The 25403-nt window shown below is 50.2% G+C and overlaps 1 protein-coding gene across 8 annotated transcripts in view; it reads left to right on the forward strand.

Moving 5' to 3' along the window:
- Positions 1–25403, forward strand: part of LOC133357261 (disks large homolog 2-like) — a 466648-nt gene that overhangs the window by 366173 nt on the left and 75072 nt on the right. For all 8 annotated transcript variants that reach the window (XM_061575118.1, XM_061575120.1, XM_061575121.1 and 5 more), the window contains exon 12: positions 23548–23662. In XM_061575118.1, coding sequence (XP_061431102.1) covers positions 23548–23662 — 115 coding nt within the window. The remainder of the gene's footprint in view (positions 1–23547; positions 23663–25403) is intronic.

A 25403-nucleotide genomic window follows, 5' to 3' on the forward strand; every position in this document is an offset into this window, starting at 1 on the left:
GCGGAGCAAATAATGCATTCCCTGTGGAGAACACAAGTGGATGTCTCTTTATGAGGAGACTTGGCATGTGAACGTGGAATATTCACACCTCTGGCTCAGGACTGCAAACGGCAAAATGAGCACCTGCCCTGATGTTCATTTTGAGCATGAAATCGTTGGCTTTGGAATTATTTAAATATTTTTGTAACGCGCCAAAATCCGGGGGGGAGCAAAACAACCTGTACGTGCAACAGAGCAAAAATTGCGGCAGGTCTGTGATTACCTTCTGAAATTCTATGCCTCTGCTCGGGCGATTTCTTTTTTTTTCAGCAGCGCTGGGCTTTGTGAAGGCTGCTGTGGGTTTCCTTTGTTTGTTTGTCAAACGCAATCAGCGCACCGCCATGCCCGTTGACAGCGTTCGACGGTGCTCTTCTTCACCGCTCGGAAAATCCTCGCGTCTCTTTTCATACGTATAAAACATCGCAGAGGCCGTCAATTTGGCTTCGTGTATTCTCAGCTGTACCCCAACCGCTGTCTGTTCAGGCAGTATGGCTTCGCCTTCTTCATGTGGCTAGGAAGAAGGGTTATTGCCCGAAACGTCGCCTGCCGCCTGTTGAACATTTTCCCTTTTTTAAATCCTTTATATTAAGTTCACTTGCTTGCTTGCTTACGACCGTGCAAATCTTTCGGTCGTTTTTTAACCCACTTCCCGTGATCCAATCGAGCTGACATTTTGCACACAGACTCATTGTGCGTGACAATTTATTTTCCACTTTTTAGGAAAAAAATTTTCATATTTTATTTAAAATACCAATGTGATACAAATGAAACTCTTACTCAAGAAAAACATAAATGAATAATAAAATAAAACCGATGCCACGCATATAAAGGATTTATAGTGAAAAACTTAGTTTTTACGGGTTAATTTTTTAAGGCCCCCCCCCCCTCCGCAGTGTTATCGACGGATGACCTGCCGAGTTGGCCGCCAGGCCCTCGGTCTCGTTAACCTCGACAGATGTGCACGCAACGCACGCAACGAACGCCGCGTGCGTCCTTCTCTCGCGCCCAACCGTGACGATTAGAGAAGTGTACACACACCCCCACCTCCGGCATTTCCGTGGAGCATCCGAGAGTAATAACACGTACAAGCAGACCGAGGGCTTAATTTTCTCATAGATATTCCGGGCTCCCCTAAACCCCCACCGCCACCCGTGCCGTAGGGGAACAGAGTAAGGAGACGGGGGGGAGGTAGGCATGAGATTGCTGCTCGCCATCCTCAAGACGGCTGAGCACGATGTTCAAGAAATTGATCCGTGACAGAACAGCGAATGCGGTGGAGGGGGGGGACAGGGTGATGAGAATACGCGGGTGGCTGATGGCTTGTTATTCTTAGTTTTTTCGGTAAAGTCACGTAGGTAAAAAAAGTAAAATTTACCAAAGTAAAAATAAAATAAAAATCACGTTTCGGAGGCAACACAAGCTTCCGTCTTCAGGTGGAACCGTCACAGCACGATTGCTGTATCAAGTAATTTAAATAAAAAAATTTACCTACGTGACTTTACCGAAAAAACCTAAGAATATGAATCCTTGCGGTCACGAAAGCTTCAAACCTGATGGCTTCATCTTCTTGGTTTTTTCGGTAAAGTCACGTAGAATGGAAATAATAAAATAATTAAAATAAAACATTATAAAATAATTCTCACGACGTTTCGGCCACAATGCAAGCAGCCGTCCTCAGGTGAAGAACAGGTCTGTCGAGAAGACAGATAATAATAGTCTGAGGACGGCTGCTTGCGTTGTGGTCGAAACGTCGTGAGAATTATTTTATTATGTTTTTTTTTTCCATTCTACGTGACTTTACCGAAAGAACCAAGAAGATGAATCCCTGCAGTCACCAAAGCTTTAAATCGAAATTTAACCTGATGGCTTGTTGTTCGTGGATGTGGGTGAGGAGTTTAGCGGTGGCATTTAGGATCACCTGGGGTTTGGAGATAAGAGATTATGCGGGAGGCCTGCTGGAGGAAAGTAGTTGAGTCAGGATGTGATGAAGGGGATTTATTAACCCCTTTCCCGTCAAATTTCGATGTAAAGCTTTCGTGACTGCAGGGATTCATCTTCTTGGTTCTTTCGGTAAAGTCACGTAGAAGGGAAGTAATACAATAATAAAAATAAAACCTAATAAAATAATTCTCACGACTTTTCGGCCACAACGCAAGCAGCCGCCCTCAGGTGAAAACCAGGTCTGTCGAGGCGACAGCGTCTGAATGAAACAGCACACGAGCTTGGAGCATATATATAAGCTGGGTTGGAAGGAGGGGAAAGGGCGCCTTATTATGTTTTATTTTTATTATTTTATTACTTCCCTTCTACGTGACTTTACCGAAAGAACCAAGAAGCTGGTCACTTTTCTTTCCTTCGGGGGTTTAAAAAAGAATATATGTACATTTATAACTTGACGTGCAATTTACCTAATTCACGTTGTACCGCGTCAATCTTATTGTTAGATTTAACGCACGTTTGTTAAGTTTAGACGTTTAAACAAAACAAAAAATCTAAATCCGTTGCCGTTGTTGACTTAAATCGTTCTTGATGGAGTGTAACTCTGGTCGCGTGTCCAACAAGAGGGGGCGACGCCGTCTCGCGTGTCTCGCCGGGTTTAATTCATCTTCTGGCCAAATAAAGGCGACGTCAACGGCAAAACGCATCAACAACAGCAGATTACTGCGACGTTGAAATGTGGCGAGTGGACGAGGGCTCGGAAACCATCGACGGCCGCGACGTCTTATTTGACCCTACCCTGATGTACCCTGGCAGGCGGTGAAAAACGTCGCCCCCAGAACTCGCCCGAGCTCTGTACTTGTACAACGAAGCTTCGGAAAAATTGTAATGTGGATTTTTGTTTTCCTTCTGTATATCAGACAGGCGAGGAAATCTAAATAATTTATTTTTACATTTCGCAAACCTCTCACATCAGCTAAACATTTGCCTGCAACCAAATATATATTTTTTTTGTACCAGCTAAGGCCCACTGAGCTACGTAGCTCTTTTTCATAACCGGCCTGGCTGTCACAAATGTTAGCTCAACGAAGTGGCTCATCATCATCATCGTGCGGTCATTTCTAGCCGACAAATACTCTGAACGCGCGACGTCGATTCTAAATGTGGAGGGGGAAAACCAGAAGACCCGGAGAAAAATCCACGTGACTACAGGGGAGAGAGAGACACGCAAACTCCAAATATACAGCAGCAGTCGTCAGGGTCAGGATCGAACCCACGACCTCCTGTACACCAGGTGGGGTAGTAAACATCTCATAGCCACCGTGATGATGATGAGAGAGAGACGCAAGCTTCAAATATACAGCAGCAGTCGTCAGGGTTAGGATCGAACCCACGACCTCCTGTACACCAGGCGGGGTAGTAAACATCTCATAGCCACCGTGATGATGATGAGAGAGAGACGCAAGCTCCAAATATACAGCAGCAGTCGTCAGGGTCAGGATCGAACCCACGACCTCCTGTACACCAGGTGGGGTAGTAAACATCTCATAGCCACCGTGATGATGATGAGAGAGAGACGCAAGCTCCAAATATACAGCAGCAGTCGTCAGGGTCAGGATCGAACCCACGACCTCTTGTATACCAGGTGAGGGAGATAACATCTTGCCACCGTACAGGTTGTCTGAACGTCCGTATAATAGTCGGCTGAACGTCCGTGTGCAGTTTGCCGACAAGCATTTGGGGGAGAAGCGACGCGTCGGAAATCAAATCCTGGGACACCAACGGACGCTCGTCTGCCCAAATTTCATGCTCGGTGATGAATCGCCGAGGCAGTTTTGTGTCGTCGCGGTTGAGAAATGATCGACCCCCCCCCCCACCACCACCACCACCCACCTCGTTGTGCGGGAGAGGTTAGCGGCGGTCGTACATTCGAGGTGTCGAGGGTAATGCGTGTTTTTTTGCGTGCGGCTCGCGATCCTCAAGCAGCCGCTCGCTCCGTATGACCTCAATGGTCGCTCGCGCCAACGATGAAGAAGTTGAACCTCCGGAGTGACGGCACAAACGAAATGCGATTGTTGATTTGCGCAACACAGACGAGTTAGGATTAGCTCACAGCCGGTTGCGAACCTCGACGAACGCCGCTCACGGCCAGCGCCGGGAGCGGGGATCGTCTGAACCGGTCCTCTGGGACTCCCCTAGGTCGACTCGGCCATAAACGAGTACCTAGTGCGGTGTGTGTAATACATCGCTACCGTGGGGTGAGACAAAGGCGTGCCCCGGCTGGTGTGTTGGGCCCGGCTGGCTGGCCCACCCCACCCCCTCGCGTGTGCCACAGGTGCCGGCCTTCACAGGTGCTGCTTGTGCTGTTGTACGCATGCACGTTGAACTTCTTTTGCGCCGTACGAAGTCAACCGCGCCCATCAGGAAGGACAGCCCCGCAAGTGCTTGGTCATACCGCTGCTGGGTGAAGCGCCTCTACTCGGAATAGCTCCGCAGAGCCCTTCTAGAGGTCATTTGGCCGACTCTTCTATAAGCACATCAGAGGTCGCAACCGGGTACCCGATACCCGTACCCTACCCGATACCCGGCTACCCGTACCCGGCCGGGTACGGGTACGGGTACCCGTTTGCGACCTTGGTGCGGCCGGGTACGGGTACGGGTAGGCCGTGAGTCACTGGTGAGTCACCGTTTGTCACTCATTTCCCAACGTCTTGTCTCTTCTCACAATTCAAGTTCCTAGAATCAACCCACCCACGCCTGCAAACATGGCTTCATCCCAGAGGTCGCAATCAGGTACCCGACCGGGTACGGGTAGGGTACGGGTACGGCCGGGTATGGGTACAGGTACCCATTTGCGACCCTGGTGCGGCCGGGTACGGGTAAGGAATCAAACCCCGTTTGCGACCTCTGACGCACGTACGTTTAACTCCTTTCGGCACCGTACGTAGCCAACCATGCTAATCGGATGGCCTGTTGAAGGCTCTCCAGGGGGATCTTTGCCTTTGTCGGTTATACAACTCATTTGTAATTGTTTCAAAAGGAGAGGTGTGGGGAGGGCGGGGAGTGGGGGCAGGGCGGGCGGGGGGTGGGTACGGACCGCCGTGTGCGTTCGAGATGAATGTTCCTTCAGTCGAGAAGAATGGGCGGCCGTGTTCCGCTGAATAATGAGCTCGCAAAGGCGCCGACCGGCGAACTTGGTTTCTAAGTTGGTTTCTAACTTGGTTTTGAGGCTTAAGGCCTCTCCAAGACCCAAAGGCAGAGGTTGCAATCGGGTACCCAATACCCGTACCCTACCCGTACCCGGCCGGGTACGGGTACCCGTTTGCGACTCTGGTGCGGCCGGGTATGGGTACGGGTACGGGTACGGGTAAGGAATCAAAACCCGTTTGCGACCTCTGCCCAACGGTTACCTTGGAAGCGATGTCGGGGGAAGCAACTTGCAATCGCGAGCGGTGGAGCTTCAAAATCCCTCGGCGCCCCCGACCCCCGCCGGCGGATCTTTCCTCGCTCGCCGCCACGGACGGCCCGGGAGATTTACGCGGCCTCGTGTGTGGGCACGGCGGATAGCGAGAGACGCATCCTGGATGTGGTGTGCCGGGGTGCGGACAGTCGGACACGCGCTTGCTGCGGTCACCGACACCCCCCCCTGACCCCCCCTTTTCTCACCCTCCCTTTCCCTCCCCCCCCCCCGCGCGGACCTGGCTAAAATCTGAAATTGATCCCCGGGGCAAAGTTCAAATTTGATCGACGCTTTGCTCGCAAGCGTGGGGCAGAGGTCGCAACCGGGTACCCGATACCCGTACCCTACCCGATACCCGGCTACCCGTACGCGGCCGGGTACGGGTACCCGTTTGTGACCCTGGTGCGGCCGGGTACGGGTAGGCCGTGAGTCACTGGTGAGTAACCGTTTGTCACTCATTTCGGGTAGGGTACGGGTACGGGTAAGGAACGGGTACCCATTTGCGACCCTGGTGCGGCCGGGTACGGGTACGGGTAAGGAATCAAAACCCGTTTACGACCTCTGGCGTGGGGGAGCAAGTGGGGGGGTGGATGGGGTGGGGATTGTAAGGAAGGAGAGGGCGGTGGTAGATGACCCGCGTTCGATTCCCGCTCGCGGTCAATACCGGCGAGGAACATCTGATCCGGTCCTGGGTCGACTCCAATTCGGTCGACTCGCCCTCCGTGTGTAAACATCGCCACTGGGGAGACAAGGACGGCCGGGCCGTGGTGCTGGCCACCCGGCCCCCCTCTTGTGCCGTTCTGGCCTTCACAGGCGCTTACTCCGCTAACAGCACTTGGCCCAACGGTCTGTTCAGGCTATACGGGGGAGGGATCTTTGTCTTTGGTAGCTGGCGCGGGGCGGGGTGGGGGTAGTTGTGTGTGTGTCGGCTTACATCCAAAGGCAGTGTTTTATTCGTTTCGCCAGTGAACCCCTCCCCACACATTGGTTTGTTTGTTGAACGTACGCATGCATACGTGCAGTGTGGAACTTCTTTCTCGCCGTACGTAACGTAGCCAACCCCCCCCCTCCCCCGCTAATCGGAGGCGCGGCTATTTGTTTCCGAGCCAGGCTAGCGCCGGGCGCGTTCGAGAGCGACGTTCCTGCAAGTCGGGTGGCGGCGGAGGCGGCACGGAGGTTCGCGGTTCGAACCCCGGCGGGGCCGCCCTGGATAACTCTAGATTTGAAGCTTTCGTGACTGCAAGGATTCATACTCTTACCTACGTGACTTTACCGAAAAAACCAAAGAATAATTCCTGCAGTCACGAAAGCTCCAAAGTATGAAGCCCTGGTTAACGCCACCCGCCAGGCGCATTCGCCAACGCTCGGCAATTGGCATCGGAGAATTGGGAAACACCCTCTTTGCATGTTGAGTCCTCGAGCACACCAGTGATGACATCGGTGTTCAAGTTGCCTCTCCATTCGTCTGGCCGCGTTGTCCGACGACGATTCGTTCGCAAACATTTAAAGTTGCACAATCCGCTCCGGCGCTCTCCACACGGCCCCATCATCCCCGCAAGGGTCGATAAAACGAGCAACCAACAGTTTGTCGGGAAGCCGACAGTGTGTTGCGACATCGAGAGACGCTCGGCCCCCGCCATAGGAATATGGTGAATTTCCACCACGTGATTAGGGCAGCTACCGTCATGCTCATTTGGACAGGGAGATTTCCACTTGGTGAACTGCAGATAGCAATAACAACAGCACCATTGGAATATAAATCGAAGGCCGTAGTCTGTCTCTGCTTCTGTTGTTGTTGTTGTTTTAAAAGTCATTATTCTTCCCCCCGCCGTGCTATTTGTTGTACGGTTTGATGCATCGGGCGGATGAATGTTCCCAGTTTAGGACACGAGGCAATTCTATTTGATTCCTATCGAGTCGGCGAAAACAACCGAGGGTGGTTAACTCTCAAAGCGACAAACGAAGGCGCCGTGTGACCCTGCAAATCGCTCGGTTTGAGCCCACGATGACTCCGTCTGCAGCCGAACAGATTCGCTCGGTGATGCTGCCGACGCCGTCGGCCGCGGCGGTTGTGGTGGTGGTGGTACACGGAGCGCAAACAACAACAACAACTCAACAGGTTGCCTCTCGGCGCTCTCGAGAAAGAGAAGGCCCATCGCCCGAAACGTCGGGCCGCCGCCATGCATTTCTCCAACTGGATAACGGGGGCAGCAGGCTCTCTCGTGCTCACGCTCCGTTGGCTTCGGCTGTCACGCTCGTGTAAAGCAAACAAAGAAAACTTGTCACCCGATCGGAGGGGAAGAAAGTAAAAAACGTTGGCGGAGCTCCGTGTGACCTTAATGGTCGCTCTCGCCAACGATGAAGAAGTTGAACCTCCGGAGTGACGGCACAAACGAAATGCGATTGTTGATTTGCGCAAAACAGAAGAGTTTGAATTAGCGCACTGCTGTCGCCCACCACACGTGTGACAGCACAGCCCCCCCGCGCCACCGCTTCACCGACCTTCCGTTTGTGGCCCAGAGGTCGCTGCCACGACAAAAGAAATCTAAGCGGCTCGATGGGAGCCTTAGCGAGTTAAAGTAAAAAAAAAATGTTTTTAGGAATACTAAACCCACCACCGCTCGCCCCCCCCCTCCCTTCTTCCTCTCCCCACGCGCGAGTCGTTACGCCAGGTTAGCTTGAATAATCTTTAGCGGTCCTCGCTCTCCGAGCCGAGAGGATATCAACGCCGCTGCACTTGACTGAACTCGGCTTCATGCAGTCAGTCGGTCAGTTTATTTCGGGGTAAGGGCAAAATGAGCTCGGTAGTCTCTTACAGTCCAAAAAGGCCGATACGGTAGCTGGAAAATTACATGGGAAGGGAGGGGAGGGTTTACAGGGGCTGCTTAGAGCGGCTGGTATGATGGTAACCGGCACGTTACATAGGAAGGAAGGGTTTACAGGGGGCTGCATAGAACAAAAGTGTGCGGCTGAAACCCGGATTCAAACCCCGCATCTCGCCGTTGCCAGCTCTGTGTCTCCGATGTGGACCTTGGCACCGCGCGAGTCTGCCGGCAGTGCCGTGCCCGGATTTTACGATGAACGGCGGTAACGCGAGGAGAGCTGGGGGACTTTATGCCGCGGTATGAATAATTCTGTCGCTCGGTCTGGTCGAATTCCAGGCCGCTTCTAAAATATTTAAGACGTTGCCCGCCGCATCGCGAAGAGCTAAACAAAGGGGACGAGTGGGCCCCCGCGTGAATATTTACGGGCCAAACCGCCGCAAGGCAATATTTGACACGCGGATGCTCGTGCCATTCTCTAGGAATGTTAATTAGATCATTATTTCATCATCAATTCTGTAAGTATGTGTGTATGTCTTCTTGGTTATTTCGGTTAAGTCACGTAGAAGGGAAATAATAAAATAATAAAAATAAAACATAATAAAATAATTCTCACGACGTTTCGGCCACAACGCAAGCAGCCATCCTCAGGTGGAGAACAGGTCTGTCGAGAAGACAGGTCTGTCGAGAAGACAGAGTCTGTCGAGAAGACCTGAGGACGGCTGCTTGCGTTGTGGCCGAAACGTCGTGAGAATTGTATTTTATTATGTTTTATTTTTATTTTATTATTTCCCTCTTACGTGACTTTACCGAAAGAACCAAGAAGATGAATCCCTGCAGTCACGAAAGCTTTAAATCGAAATTTTATTATGTTCTATTTTTATTCTTTTATTATTTCCCTTCTATGTGACTTTACCGAAAGAACCAAGAAGATAAATCCCTGCAGTCACGAAAGCTTTAAATCGAAATTTATGTGTATATGGTGAACTTCTTTCGCACTGTGTGTAGCCAGCCGTGCTAATCGGAGGTGCGCCTATGCTGTAATAGATACTGCCACCGTGATGCATCGCTTATTACGCTGGACTTGCAAATGCAGACGCCGCCGCCGATGCCTCAATGCCATCTCCCCGGCGCGGCAGTTGGAATAACGGTGGCGAGTTTCTTCTAAATACACCCCAACGCTGCCTCTGTCCGCCCGGCAGTTGACATGGGTTCAACTCCAGCTACGTACGTGCATACGTAGAGTACTCTCTAACTCTTTCCAGGACGTCTGGCCGACGTGAAAGAGTAGGCCAAAGTTGTGGGGGGGGGGGGGGGAGCTGTCTAGGTCTATCCTCTGGCGGAAGCCCATCTGCCAAATTGTGGCGTGCACATGGTCGGATTAGTGTTCTTGTAGGCCCTAGGCATTTCTGTTTCGTAGGCCTTCAGTGATAACTGCCTACAGCATGCTACTGCTGCTTGCCCCATGTCACTGCTACTACTACCGCCGCTGTCACTCCGCCTGGTTCACACGTAGCGCAACAACGCCGCCTTTGTCTCCCCTTGCACTGCTACTCTCTATCGAGAATGAGATTGTGCGGGAAAACACCACTTGAAGGATGTTTATTTGCTAATTTTGCAACGAAAGAAAATCTCGAGAAATTCATCTCCGTTTGTTAAATTCTCTCTCCTCGTGAAAACAAAAAAACGATTGGAAAGACTGTGCCTCTTTGTGTATACACTGTGCCTATCATTGCTATATAAATATATTTATTCAAGAAGATATCTTGGTTACGTTATTTGATCGTACAAACCAAAAAAACCAAGGTTACATTTTTTTCGTGGGCCCTTTTAGTTTTCGTAGGCCGTAGGCACAGTGGCTGCTGTGGCCGATTGAATAATATGGCCCTGATGGGTGAGTGAGTGGGTGAATAAGAGAGTGGCTGGGGGAGTGGGTGAATGAGTGAGTGGCTGGGGGAGTCGGTGAATGAGTCAGTGGCTGGGGGAGTGGGTGAATGAGTGAGTGGCTGGGTGAATTAGTGAGTGGCTGGGGGAGTAGGTGAATGAGTGAGTGGGTGAGTGAGTGGGTGGGTGAATGAGTGAGTGAGTGGGTGAGTGAGTGAGTGGGTGAGTGGGTGAATGAGTGAGTGGGTGAATGAGTGGGTGAATGAGTGAATGAGTGGGTGAATGAGTGAGTGAGTGGGTGAATGAGTGAGTGAGTGAATGAGTGAGTGAGTGGGTGAATGAGTGAGTGAGTGGGTGAATGAGTGAGTGAGTGGGTGAATGAGTGAGTGGGTGAATGAGTGAGTGAGTGGGTGAATGAGTGAGTGAGTGGGTGAATGAGTGAGTGAGTCGGTGAACGAGTGAGTCGGTGAGCGAGTGGGTGAATGAGCGAGTGGGTGAATGAGCGAGTGGGTGAGTGAGTGGACCCTAGGCACAGTGCCCACTGTGGCTTATTGGAAAATACGGCCCTGGGCGCGCGTACAGCAAATTGCAGGGCTTGCACTCTTGCCACCACCTCATTTCACCAGCCAAAGCGTGACTCGGCGAAGACGGCTGCCCACGACAACAGGAAGTGACTGCAAACTGCCCCGTGTGGCGGACGGGGCAGCTCTGTTAGACACGTGTGAGCGATTGCGCAAGACCGCTGCTATCACAAGGCTTGCCCCTATCACCTCCTGCTATGAAGTGATTACTCTATAATTCACGCGGTGGGGGGGGGGGGGGGTTGGGAGGGCTAGTGGTTGAGTATTCATAAAAGAAATTAACCCGTAAAAACAAAGTTTTTTCACTATAAATCCTTTATATGCGTGGCGGCTAGAGTCCTCTGGCTTGAGATGGCTGCCACCTATGGGTCAGATGATTGTCTGGCAGCCTTAAGCAATTGGTAAGTAAATATTTAAAAAAAATTCCCTAAACAGGTGTAAAATTTTGAAAAAAAAATTTTCACGAAAATTAATTGTCACGCACAACGAGTCTGTGTGCAAAATGTCAGCTCGATTGGATCACGGGAAGTGGGTTAAAAAACGACCGAAAGATTTGCACGGTCGTAAGCAAGCAAGCAAACACGCAAGCAAGTGAACGTAATATAAAGGATTTTAAAAAACTCTATTTTACCAGGTAAGACCTACCGAGATTTTATTATCTTCTGTTTCAGAAGCAACCCGGGCCACATGTAATGATAGCTCAACGAAGTGGGCTTATCATCATCACGTGGAAATGTATAGCAGGCAAATACTCTAAACGAGCGACGTTGATTCTAAATGTGGAGGGGAAAAAGCGAAGGACCCGGAGAGAAATCCACGCAAACACAGGGAGAGAGGAGAGAGAGACACGCGAACTCCAAATATACAGCAACAGGCATCGTCAGGGTCGGGATCGAACCCACGACCTCCTGCGCACCAGGCGAGGTAGTTAACATCTCCTAGCCACCGTGATGATGATGAGAGAGAGAGACACGCAAACTCCAAATATACAGCAGCAGGCGTCAGGGTCGGGATCGAACCCACGACCTCCTGTGCACCAGGCGAGGTAGTTAATATCTCCTAGCCACCGTGATGATGATGAGAGAGAGAGACGCAAATTCCAAATATACAGCAGGCATCGTCAGGGTCGGGATCGAACCCACGACCTCCTGTATACCAGGAGAGGTAGTTAACATCTCCTAGCCACCGTAGCACCACATACACACATATAAACAAACCAAATTTATTTGTTAAACGCAATTACAAAGCGTACGTTTTTTGTTGTTGTTGTACAGTATATATACATTATTTTTTCATTGACATTCAATAACCCAGAACAACAAAGTCGATTTCCAAAAGAGGGGTAAAAACAGCAGGTGTGTAACTTGCATCAAACTCGGTGCAACGCACACCCTCAAAATTAGTGATCAATCCGGGGCGTCTGGGCTTGCTGCTCTACCTCGGTTCGGGGTAACGATCGGGAACAGAAGATTTAAAGGGGGGAGAGGGCTGGGGGGAAAAAGATGAAAGAACGGGGGTGGGGGAGGGATGATGTAGCCAAACGGGACCAGAAATACAATAACATAAACGCTTTGTCCAGGTTGCAATTATGAAGTTTAGTTTCAAAATTCACAGTTTGGGATCACAGAGTTTTTTTTTTTTTTACGATCGAATGCCAGGTGATTGAGGCATTGATAGGGAAATCATGCCCAGTCTGTCTACACCGTGGGTCTGTGCGTGTTTGTAGGTCTGTATGTGACTTTATGGGTCTCTGCGTGAGTCTGTGGGTCTCTGCGTGTGACACTTGGGTCTCTGTGTGAGTATATAGGTCTGTATGTGAGTCTGGGTCTCTGCCTGAGTCTATGGGTCTCTGTGTAGGTAGTAGTAGGGTTTTACCCTTTAAACTGGTACAAAACTGACACCTTTATACAAGGCATCATGTTTGCAATAACCACAACACAAGCAGTCAAAATGCAAACAAAAAGAAACAACTCTGATAATGATAATAATATGCACTGTCCTTGAAGTTGATTGGCCCACACCCGAGACAGCTTTCCTTAGAGCCTAGTGTCCATTGGTGTAGGTCTCTGTGTAGGTCTCTGAGTCTATGTTTCTCTGTATGTGAGTCTATGGGTCTCTTGTGTGGGTCCGTGGGTCTCTTGTGTGGGTCCGTGGGTCTCTGTGCGAGTCGACTTGAAGCTATTGCATTACACGTGTTGGGGCAATAATTAAGACGACGAGCAATAACCACGCGGAATTCTTCTCCGTAGCCCACCGCAGGCTTCCTTGCCTCGCTAAATATATTCACCCGCCGGCGACCGCCGCCGCTAATATTAGACGGGGGACGTCCCCCGGTTTTCCGCCCGAGTGAACGTAAGGGTTGGCCCTCGCCAGGATGCTATGGTTAGGGTCGGGTTGACTTGGGAGCGCCCCCCCCCCCCCCCACTGCAGTTCAAGTTGCACGGAAACAAATATTTGTAAAGCTCCAGATGCCTGCCGGCCCGTTATTGCTCGCAGATATGCCTGGCGCGAGGTGGCCGTGCCGACGGGGGGCCACTTAGCTCTCTTGCCGCAAGGCTGAGTTCAAATCCAGGATCTTTTTTTCTTTCTTTAATTTTTTGTTTCGTTATACGGTGGGTTTTTTTTTTCTCTTCTTGGTTCTTTCGGTAAAGTCACGTAGAATTGAAATAATAAAATAATAAAAATAAAACATAATAAAACAAAATTATTATATTATTATTATTATATTATTTTATTATGTTTTATTTTTATTATTTTATTATTTCCCTTCTACGTGACTTTACCGAAAGAACCAAGAAGATGAATCCCTGCAGTCACGAAAGCTTTAAATCGAAACGGTGGGTTTTGTTCATCGTTTACACATTTGATCGTCTCAAATCCTGGTCATCGCCAGCCCGAGGGTGGCCTTGCAGATGGCAGCGTTTGGCTCTCTTGTCGCAAGGCCGAGTTAAAATCTGGCATGGGTTTTTTCTTATTCTTCTTCTATTATACGGTGAGTTTTGTCATCATGTACACATTTGATCGTCTCAAATCCGTTTTCATTCGAGCACGGGGCACGGTTTGACTCATTTGTTGTTCGTCTTCACTTTTGAAATAATGAAACAAATTTACATCAGGATTGTCAGCTTGCAATATCGTGCCCCGATCTTGTTTTGCACGTCACGTTGTCGTGGTGAAAGTCTCCGCAGGCTATATTCATTGCGGAAGCCGGTTTATTTTTCATCAGCCGTGCTCGCGCGACTCTTTGAGAAGCGCAACGCGTAGCCCCGGAGGCTTAAGCCAAATTCCTCAATATTCGAGGCGAATTGCTCGGGATTTATTTTTCCGCACGTTCAAGCGCGCGTCTGCTCGTCTTTCAAAAATCTATTCCAGCTCGTGCCGTCTGTTCTCGCGTCACGAGAAGTGGTCGCCGGTCGCAACGCTCGCGGATCGAAACTGGAAAATGAGGAGGAAAAGCCGAACGTTTCAAACAGCGCTCGCAGTCGTGTGCACAAAAGATGCACTCGGGGCCTATGTGCATTGATGTGAGCGACCGGTCAGCAGGTCCCAAAGAAGTGCATTGTGGGCCTCTCGTCTGAGGTCGCCATCGAAAATAAAAGTTGAGCAAATGTGACCAACTTGACGGGCAGCAGCGAGAGACAACCGTGCACTGGTTTCGTTCTTCTTAGGACTCATCAGTACAGTGTCGTGACCGATGCTCACTGCTGCAAAGTCTGCCTCTGGGAACCGTAGATGCGGGGAGACACTGACAGAGCAGTGCTAGAGGTGCCACGTAATTACTTCTGAGATCTTCTTGGTTCTTTCGGTAAAGTCACGTAGAAGGGAAATAATAAAATAATAAAAATAAAACATAATAAAATAATTCTCACGACGTTTCGGCCATAACGCAAGGAGCCGTCCTCAGGTGAAGACGCTGTCTCCCCGACAGACCTGGTCTGGTCCAACCCATATGAGACTAGGCTCGAAGGAAAGCTGTCTCGGGTGTGGACCAATCAACTTCAAGGACAGTGCACATTATCAGAGTTATGTTCTTTTGTTTGTATTATGACTGCAGGTATTGCGGTCTATGCAAACATGACTCCTTGCAAAAAGGTGTCAGTTTTGTTGCCAGATAGAAGGGTAAAGAACCAATTATCACTTCTGAGATGTGTTCAAGTGTATGTACAGTTGACTTACGACGGCTCTACTTGCGACCCCCCCCCCCCCCCCCCAATGCTTTTACGACCTCTCTTGTAGTCTGTAGGACCACCACCGTAACGATCAAAACTCGTGCCTACGACCGCCGAACGACTGATACCGACGCAGAGTCGATTGGCGACGAGTCTGAGCAAGTCATGCTTAATCGCGTTAAATCTGCGATGCAACTTTGCCCGTCTGTTACGCATATTCACGGCTTCGCCATGCCCTCATAGGAACTAGCGCGGATGCCGTAATGCTGAGGTCACGTGCCGGTGCTGGACACTGACCTTGCAGGGGCGGCTACGAACCCTAGCGGGCAGTACAGCGAGTAGGTTGCTGGACAATCCCACTGCTTCGAACCTCTCGGTCCGTTTGAGAAAAAGGCACACGACTCAAAATGGGAAAAATTGGCCAAGAAGTGTGTAGACAAGCAAAAAACAGATTGCGATTTGTGTGTGTGTGTGTATATGTAAGAAGCACAGCAAGTTGGCATAGTAGGGGGCACAGGTTGGTGCATCATCTCAGTCATCTCAGTCAGTCGACCCGTGGCACCTGGGTCTGCCCCGTGACCTCCTGCCAGCGGGCGTTCGACACTTCACGTGGCCTCAAGGTGCACATGGCCTGGCACAAGCGTCGTGGTGACGTCACCGCCACTTAGTGGCGAATGGCGGTTGTTGTTATATAAGAAACAAAAAGCACTTTGCTTTTTTTTCTCAGTGTGAACTTTATGCCGTTTCACTGTTGGGTTCTGAGTGAACATGCTGACCCAAGCCCGCCAGCGCGTGCATGTACCCTACTCTTAGTCCAAACCAACGCACGCTTTTGCCCGTTTCCGAATTATACGTCGATTGGAAATTTGGGTTTCCATTTTTTTAAATGATGTTCCACAGAGCATTGATTAATGTTTTTAAATCCTTTATATTAAGTTCACTTGCTTGCGCGCTTACGACCGTGCAAATATTTCGGTCGTTTTTTAACCCACTTCCCGTGATCCAATCGAGCTGACATTTTGCACACAGACTCGTTGTGCGTGACAATTTATTTTCGCGAAGAACTTTTTTCCAAAATTTTCCACTTTTTAGGAAAAAGTTTTTTTCATATTTAATTTAAAATACCAATGTGATCAAAATGAAACTCTTACTCAAGAAAAACAGAAATGAATAATAAAATAAAACCGATGCCACGCATATAAAGGATTTATAGTGAAAAACTTTGTTTTTACGGGTAAATTTTTTAGATGCTCAGCCCGACCAAATTACGCGGGGACAATTTTAAGCGATTGCATGCTGGGTTTTTGTGTTAAGTTATTGTGCTCACGGGATTATTGATCTCGCCCCGTCGGCGTTTTGCAAGTTTTCTTTGGCCCCGTATTCGATCAAAAGGTAAAAGCGCGCGGCCCTGCGGTCAGTTACTCGCTCACGCCACTGCTGCCAGAAGGGTGTTCACCAGAGCAGCGATTCTTCTTCACCTGGGGGTGCGAGATGCCCTTTCTGGGGGTGTGCGAGATATGGGCAGATTTTTTTTTTAAATCCTTTATATTAAGTTCACTTGCTTGCTTGCTTGCGCGCTTACGACCGTGCAAATCTTTCAGTCGTTTTTTAACCCACTTCCCGTGATCCAATAGAGCTGACATTTTGCACACAGACTCGTTGTGCGTGACAATTAATTTTCGTGAATTTTTTTTTCAAAAATGTTACACTGTTTAGGGAAATTTTTTAAAATATTTATTTACCAATTGCTTAATGGTGGCGGACAATCATCTGACCCATAGGTGGCAGCCATCTCAAGCCAGAGGACGAGAGGACTCTAGCCGCCACGCTTATAAAGGATTTATAGTGAAAAACTTTGTTTTTACATATAAATTTTTTAGAAGGTAAATCATCGAAAGCGCAAATTAAACATGGGCACGTAAATACAACTACTTTGCTTAATCAATCCCTATGTTGATTTGAAGCTTTCGTGACTGCAGGGATTCATATTCTTGGTTCTTTCGGTAAAGTCACGTAGAAGGGAAATAAAGTTAATTATAATCTGCGTGTTTTGTTGTTGTGTGTGTGTGTGTAACTGCTGTTATTTTAATTATTACGTAAAATCCCACGGCCACTTTAAACGCGTTAGGTTAATACTTTAATATCGCTCATCGAAAGACGCGCTTCCGCCTAGCAAGCCGTTTCCAAAGAGAAACAATCAAAAGTTGAGCCTGTTAACCACAGGAGGGAATGGGCCCTCTCTCCCTCCACTCTCCCTCCTACTCTCACTCCCACTCTCCTCTCTCCCTCTCACTCTTTTTGTTTACGATCAGTGAAAACAAGAAGATGCTCGGTGTAGTCGGCACTTTGCTTCGTTCATCATTTCGTATTTTTTATCTTTGTTTTATGTAACCCCTCTCGCTCTCACTCCCTCCCACTCTCTTCCCACTCTCCCTCCCACTCCCTCCCACTCTCCCTCCACTCCCTCCATTCTCTCTCTCCCACTCTCCCTCCCACTCTCCCTCCCACTCTCCACTCTCCCTCCACTCCCTCCATTCTCTCTCTCCCACTCTCTCTCCCACTCTCTCTCCCACTCTCCCTCCACTCTCCCTCCACTCTCTCTCCCACTCTCTCTCCCACTCTCTCCCACTCTCCCTCCACTCTCTCCCACCTCTCCCACTCTCCCTCCCACTCCCTCCCACTCTCTCTCCCACTCTCCTCACACTCTCTCTCCCACTCTCTCCCACTCTCCCTCCCACTCCCTCCCACTCTCTCTCCCACTCTCTCCCACTCTCCCTCCCACTCCCTCCCACTCTCTCTCCCACTCTCTCCCACTCTCCCTCCCACTCCCTCCCACTCTCTCTCCCACTCTCCCTCCCACTCCCTCCCACTCCCTCCCACTCTCTCCCACTCTCCCTCCACTCCCTCCATTCTCTCTCTCCCACTCTCCCTCCACTCTCCCTCCCACTGCTCCACTCTCCCTCCCACCCTCTCCCACTCTCCCTCCACTCTCCCTCCCACTGCTCCACTCTCCCTCCCACTCTCCCTCCCACTCCCACCCACTCTCTCCCACTCTCCCTCCACTCTCCCTCCCACTCCCTCCCACTCCCACCCACTCTCTCCCACTCTCCCTCCACTCCCTCCATTCTCTCTCTCCCACTCTCCCTCCACTCTCCCTCCACTCTCCCCGCCGTCTCTACAAAGTGACGTAGCCCCCCCCACCCTCCACATGGTAACGGCACCACACACGCACAGAGACACGCGCACACAGACACACAGTAAGAGACACAGACACACAGTAAGAGACACAGCCACACAGTGAGAGACACAGCCACACAGTAAGACACACACACACAGATACACACACACACACCACACACACACCACACACATACACAGACACACACACAGACACACACCACACACACGACACACACACATACATGACCCACACACACACACCCCATACACCACAGCTCCCCCCGTCGGCCGCTCGCGGCAACAACCAACAGGCGGCTTCCAACTTTCCCGCACCGTAACTAAAACTCCGCTACGCTGCCTCCTCCGTCTCTGCCTCGCCGCTGCTTCTGCCTCGCCGCCGCCTTCTGCTGCTTCTGCTGCTGCTGCCACCGTCACGGCCGCCACGGCCGCCACGGCCGCCGCCGCCGCCTTCGCGGTGGTGAGTGACCCCCGGGGCCCCGACCCCGCCTCGGTAGGCCGCAAAGCCTGTCTTGCCTGGTTCGCCTGCCTGGCGCGCCTCGCCTCGGGCCCCGACTCGCCTCGCCCTCGACCCGCCACGTTCTCCGCGGTCTTTTTTTTTGCTGCTGCTGCTGCTGCGGTGTGGAGCTAAATGCAGCGACTCGCGGGATTTTTATTTTTTTATTTTGGTTGCGTCTCGAGAGGTCGTAACTTTCTGTAACTTTACATTTTATAAATTTTATTTATTAAAGAAAAAAACGCCTCGAGGCTTTGTCTTGTGTGGGTAGGCCCCCGGTATTTAAGCCGCTTGTTGTTGTTGTTGTTGGGTTTGTCTTTAAACAATAACCACCACCACCAAGCCCTTAACCACTCACTCTGCTAAACCCTTCCTCACCCCCCACCCCGTCACCGGTAACTGACGCGAGTGGTGCCGCCGTTTGTGACTGATGTGCCATTGTAACTGTAACGCCGCCACGAGGTTTCTCGGAATTCCGCGTGTTGTGAGAGTCTCTGTGCGTTGTTGTGTGTGTGAGAGAGAGTCTGTGTGTGATGTGAGAGTTGTGTGTGGTGTGAAAGTCTCTGTGCGTTGTTGTGTGTGTGATGTGAGAGTTGTGTGTGGTGTGAGAGTTGTGTGTGGTGTGAGAGAGTCTGTGTGTGGTGTGAGAGAGTCTGTGTGTGATGTGAGAGTTGTGTGTGGTGTGAGAGTCTCTGTGCGTTGTTGTGTGTGTGTGTGTGAGAGAGTCTGTGTGTGATGTGAGAGTTGTGTGTGGTGTGAGAGAGTCTGTGATGTGAGAGTTGTGTGTGGTGTGAAAGTCTCTGTGCGTTGTTGTTGTGTGTGTGTGTGTGAGAGTCTGCGTGTGATGTGAGAGTTGTGTGTGGTGTGAGAGAGTCTGTGATGTGAGAGTTGTGTGTGGTGTGAGAGAGTCTGTGTGTGATGTGAGAGGTGTGTGTGGTGTGAAAGTCTCTGTGCGTTGTTGTGTGTGTATGTGGTGTGAGAGTCTGTGTGTGATGTGAGAGTTGTGTGTGGTGTGAAAGTCTCTGTGCGTTGTTGTGTGTGTGTGGTGTGAGAGTCTGTGTGTGATGTGAGAGTTGTGTGTGGTGTGAAAGTCTCTGTGCGTTGTTGTGTGTGTGTGGTGTGAGAGTCTGTGTGTGATGTGAGAGTTGTGTGTGGTGTGAAAGTCTCTGTGCGTTGTTGTGTGTGCGGTGTGAGAGTGTCTGCGTTGTTGTGTGTGGTGTGAGAGTGTTGTGTGTGGTGTGAGAGTCTGTGTGGTGTGTGTGCGCTGTGAGAGTTGTGTGGTGTTGTGTGTGCGGTGTGAGAGTGTTGTGTGGTGTTGTGTGTGGTGTGAGAGTCTGTGTGGTGTGTGTGTGGTGTGAAAGTGTTGTGTGGTGTGAGAGTGTGCGTTGTTGTGTGTGGTGTGAGAGTTTTGTGTGTGGTGTGAGAGTCTGTTCGTTGTGTGGTGTTAGTGTTGTGAGTGGTGTGAGAGTGTTATGTGTGAGAGTGTTGTGTGTGGTGTTAGTGTGTATTGTGTGGTGTGTGAGTGTTGTGTGTGGTGTGAGAGTGTTGTGTGTGTGTTGTGTTGGTGTGAGTGTTGTGTGTGTGGTGTGGGAGTGTTGTGTGTGAGAGTGTTGTGTATGTGTTGTGTTGGTGTGAGTGTTGTGTGTGTGGTGTGGGAGTGTTGTGTGCGAGAGTGTTGTGTATGTGTTGTGTTGGTGTGAGTGTTGTGTGTGTGGTGTGGGAGTGTTGTGTGCGAGAGTGTTGTGTATGTGTTGTGTTGGTGTGAGTGTTGTGTGTGTGTGAGCGTTGTGTGTGTGTGAGTGGTGTGTGTGTGTGAGTGTGGTGTGTGAGAGTGGTGTGTGAGTGTTGTGTGGTGAGTACTCGTGGTGATTGTCTATTTATTTGAGATGGGACTTTGTAGGATGAACATTGAGATGCATAAGGTGCACGGCGTGACCAATACAGTCTGAATTGGTCTGTAATAAGCTAGGGCACTGATAATGGGTTTGACAGATATGGATTAACTTCTGGTTCGGGACTCGCCTCCCTCCACTCGCCGTGAAAGGGAACACTCCACCTTTGTCGTTTAGCGATGTTTTTAAAGCGTAGGTTTCAACCCTCTCTCACCGAATCTTCTCTTCCCACCATAACCCAACCCCAAACGTGTGCCAGTCGCGGAACAGCTGTTTATATTTACACGTGGCCCGAAGGCGGCAAAGCAAGCAAGCAGTCTTGTGTGTCTGTGCGTGTGGACACTTGCTAGCGAGTCTGTGCGTTGTTGTGTGTGGTGTGAGAGTGTTGTGTGTGGTGTTAGTGTGTATTGTGTGATGTGAGTGTTGTGTGTGATGTTAGTGTGTGTGGTGTGTGATGTGAGAGTGTTATGTGTGAGAGTGTTATGTGTGAGAGTGTGTGTATTGTGTGTGGTGTTAGTGTGTATTGTGTGTGGTGTTAGTGTGTATTGTGTGATGTGAGTGTTGTGTGTGTGGTGTGTGAGTGTTGTGTGTGGGATTGTCTTGTGTGGTGCGAGTGTGTATTGTGTGTGGAGTGTGTGAGTGTTGTGTGGTGTGTGTAGACGCTTGTTAGTGAGTCTGTGCGTGTGTGTAGTGACTAGTGAGTCTGTGCGTATGTGTAGACACGTGTTAGTGAGTCTGCGTGTGTGTAGACACGTGTTAGTGAGTCTGTGCGTGTGTGTAGTCACTAGTGAGTCTGTGCGTGTGTGTAGACGCTTGCTAGTGAGTCTGTGCGTATGTGTAGACACTTGCAGCCCCCCCCCCCGTGTCTTAGCGAGGGGCAATCTACACATATTAAGTGCAGTGCAAAGACAAAGTTCGCCCGCATAGCCTTCAGCGGGCTGGTGAGGCAAGTGGTGTTAGCGACCACCTTTACAAAGGCCGGAATAGGTGGCCAGCATCACAGCCCCCCCGCCGTTGTCTCCCCCGTGACGATATTTAGAGACCACCGCACCACAGGCACTCATTTTGCACCTCCGATTAGCACGGTTGGCTACGTACTGCGCGAGATATGTTCAGCAACTTGAGGCCGAGACCTTCCCGACCCGAGCGCGGCGAGGCCCCGGGACAGTTTCGGACGACCATGACTCTGGTGTTGGTGGGTTCCCCCCGAGCGGGAATCGAACTCGGGTGACCGGAACGAGTTGGTTAGCGCTGCGCCGCCACGTGTACGCCCCACCGCTCTTAATTCAAATGTTCACGGACCAACTTAATATTCTCGTTGGAGATCCGGCAATTATGGAATGAAAGCCACCTTGTGTGCAACAGCTGAATGGATTGTTGCACCGCGTGTGTGAATGGTTTGCAAAAGCGGATGATTGAAAATTGCAATAATCCAAAAATATAACCATTTTCCACTGATCTCTTGGCCAAAAACCACGAATATAGGTTTGTATTAGTGTTTAATTTTCTCTGCCATTGCACAGTTTCGTAAATTATAACTTGCAAATTAATTGTTTGGAAAAATCACTCAATGAAGCACAACTGACTATTTTGATTGTTACTCTTTTGAACGAATACTAACGATCGACCGATCGATGCACATGCTCAGTGATAACAATTTCCTGGTTCCTGTGAAGAAGACTCGGCCCACTAAGTGGGTCGCAGAGCCACGCCAATCAACATCAATCAAACTCTGCCACCCACTGTTGTAAAGATATGGCAACTACTGTACTGTAGAGGCGATCACGTGGATGTCGGATTAACCGGAGCAACATATTTGTTCGGTTTAAGGACGTGACTTGAAATAAACATTTCCAAGAATAACAATGTAGGAATGCTTTTAGATAATTAATTTGGGCTTAAGGGAAAATCCATGAGTTATTAATTTATGTCAATCTCAGGTGTGGGGTTAATCCACTGAAAAGCACGCGGATAATCGTGAGTTTCCTGTATTTGGCGATTGATGAGTGGCGAAACCGTTCCTTGAACAGAGAATTAAATAAATCGTTCTCGCGTTGGGCGAGAGAAGTTTTTATTTAATGCACCTCGGGAGTCAAGGATTTTTACGAACGTTCGGGAAAAAAGTTGGGCCGGAAGGCCGATCGGATAACATTTATTTAATTTTAGTTTTCTTAATCGTGTGGTCAGACGCTGTGGTCTGTTTGATATGAATCTAACGGTAGTTCTGCGGTTGTCTTCTGCCGTGGCTATTCTCAACCCCCAGCCTCGACGCCGCTTAGCATCCCGGAAAATAAGGGGGGAACAAACGTTGTGAGAGAGGTAATTTGGTTCTTAGGAACCCTGCGAGTAACACATGGCCAGGCTTGCCTCGTCCATCGTGGACAGCCCAGCCCTGGGGTTTGTCTCTTGGCGGTCGTGGATTTTGCTCGGTCGATGCCGTCGAGTGTGAATTGTAAGGGCCCCCCCCCCCCCCGTTCATGTGCATGTATACACATGAACTGATACATACGGGTACAGCTACATGCTTAGATACGTACAAACATGCATACATTAACTGTTAACACATGCAAACTTGCTTGCATTCATATGTGGGCCGATATATTTAGACAGACCTGTTCTCCACGTGAAGACGGCTGCTTGCGTTGTGGCCGAAGCGTCGTGAGAATTATTTTATTATGTTTTCTTTTTATTATTTTATTATTTTCCTTCTGCGTGACTTTACCGAAAGAACCAAGAAGACCCGACAGGTGGTTCACCGTTAGAGCTGAACCACCTGGTTGATTCGGCCCATCATCGCTCTGGGGTTGATAAAATGAGTAGCAGTTTGCGGGGTGTGGGGACGGGGGGGGAGGGCGGCTCTCCTGTGGAAAGACAGACTCGGCCCTGCCACAGGAACGAGGAATTCCCGCCGCTGCGAAGCAGGAGTCGAGCGCCGCCACGATGCTCATTTGAGCAGGAAATCACTCTTGACGTTTTTTTATTTTTTGACTTTCATACAACGCCCTGCGCAAACCAAACCTGACGACGGATGCGTTCCCTCCCCCCTCCCCGCTCCTCCTATCTTGCAGAGTACACCCGCTTCGAAGCCAAGATTCACGACCTCCGGGAACAGATGATGAACAGCAGCATCAGCTCCGGATCGGGCTCGCTCAAAACAAGCCTCAAGCGCTCGCTCTACGTCAGGTGAGGCACGAATGTCTGACCGTCTCCAAACTTGTTTGTGCCCCCGTCGGTGCTGGTCGATGTCGCGTAGCCACGAGACGGAGAGTACGCGAGTTTAATTATCTCTCTCGTGGAGCTGCTGCTGCAACCGTGTGGATTAGAGAACGGCCCAAGGAAGCGGGTATCGCAGAGCGACCTCGGAGATCCATTCAAGTGTCACAGAACTGCCCGTAGAAGCGGATATTTAGAGCTTCCTCTGAGATCCTTTTTAGTGCGAGAGAATTGCCCACGGAAGCGGATATCGCAGCGCTGCCTCTGAGATCCCTTCTAGTGCGAGAGAACTGCCCGCTGAAGCGGGTATCACAGAGCTAACTCGGAGGTCCCTTCCAAGGGTGAGTTTTTGTCTTATCCAGGCGATCCCTCCCTCCCTCCATCCACCGCTAACCCAGATTATCGAGAGTCGATGATGTTCGCTTGAACTTTCGGGCAAAGGCCCTTCCTTCTGTGAGAGACCAATGGAGGACTGAGCGACGAACTGACTTTATAATTTGGCGATCGCACTTTACACTGTGGGGGGGGGGGGGCGGTGGGGGGTGGGGGCTGAGAATACTGAGACTAAAAAAAATTCCTCGACTCGTCCTTGCAACTGCCGTGTAATCCGAGAGGTGTCGTGTAATCTCCGGTCGACGTTTAGACTATTGGGAATTTTTGTTTTGCTCCTATTAATGTTCAAATGATGGGCCAATTTTGTTGGCCAGGTCGCTTCTGACAAATAAGTTAAAACCTCAGTGGGGCTTTGCCTGGTAATATGGGGATGGTTTCGTTTTATTTGTATGTGTTTGGGTGATTCGTTTACTTTTCTTGCACTTTGCACTACTGTTTGTTTTTCAAACGTTTTTATCCGCCCCTACTGGACGTCTGCGAAAAAGAGCTTCATAGCTCATCGGATTCCTAGAGTTTAAAAACATCATCAGATTCTGATTTAAATTGTTTACCAGTCGGCGTCGCCAAGTCCAGGAAACGGCTCGTCATGCCATGATGCAACGCGGCTCTGTGTCAGCGTGGCACTCTCATACGCCAATTGATCTCAACGCTAACCTCGGCTCTTTGCACGCGAGTGCGTACGTGCGCATTTTTTTTTGACACTCACTCTCGGAGAGCAAACCCGATGATGACTCTATCTACGAATGGGGAAACCTCTCCCCCCCCCCCTCTCCCGCGTTCGATGAGTCAACCTCGACACGGTTCGCTTTGTAAAGCTCGCCCCGATTTTCCTCCCTCGCTCGACTCCAAAGTTCACAGTCGTAATTCACTCTCGTTTGCTTCGCCGTCGAGGGAGCCGCGGGTTGCAACACACCGGGGCGCAATAAAACGAGGGCGCCGATTGAGCTTGGTGTCACAGCGGGGCTGCTATTGTTTTACCAGTGCTCGCAAAAAACGAGGCCAGGGCGGAACCCGCGAAGGCCGCTTTGCCAAACCCCCCGTCATGTTCCGCCGTTGGAGTATGGTGCTTCGCAGAGACCCGGAGCCGCTTGTTGGTGCAACGTTTTCGCGGCAGCCGCCCCGGTTAACACCGCGGTTGCGTTCGCCGTGCGTACAACTGCAAAAACTCGAACCGCGTCGTTCACGAGAAAATCGCTCAAACCGTGCGTGACTTTCAAGTGGACGCGCGTGTGTCATTGGTGGTGCATCAGCCAGTCATCTCGGGCGTCTCAGTCAGTCGACCCGTGGCACCTGGGTCTGTCCCATGACCTCCTGCCAG

The sequence above is a fragment of the Lethenteron reissneri genome, chromosome 57, assembly GCF_015708825.2.
Source record: "Lethenteron reissneri isolate LAM-NWPU_2019-01 chromosome 57, ASM1570882v1, whole genome shotgun sequence".
Taxonomy (NCBI): Eukaryota; Metazoa; Chordata; class Hyperoartia; order Petromyzontiformes; family Petromyzontidae; genus Lethenteron; species Lethenteron reissneri.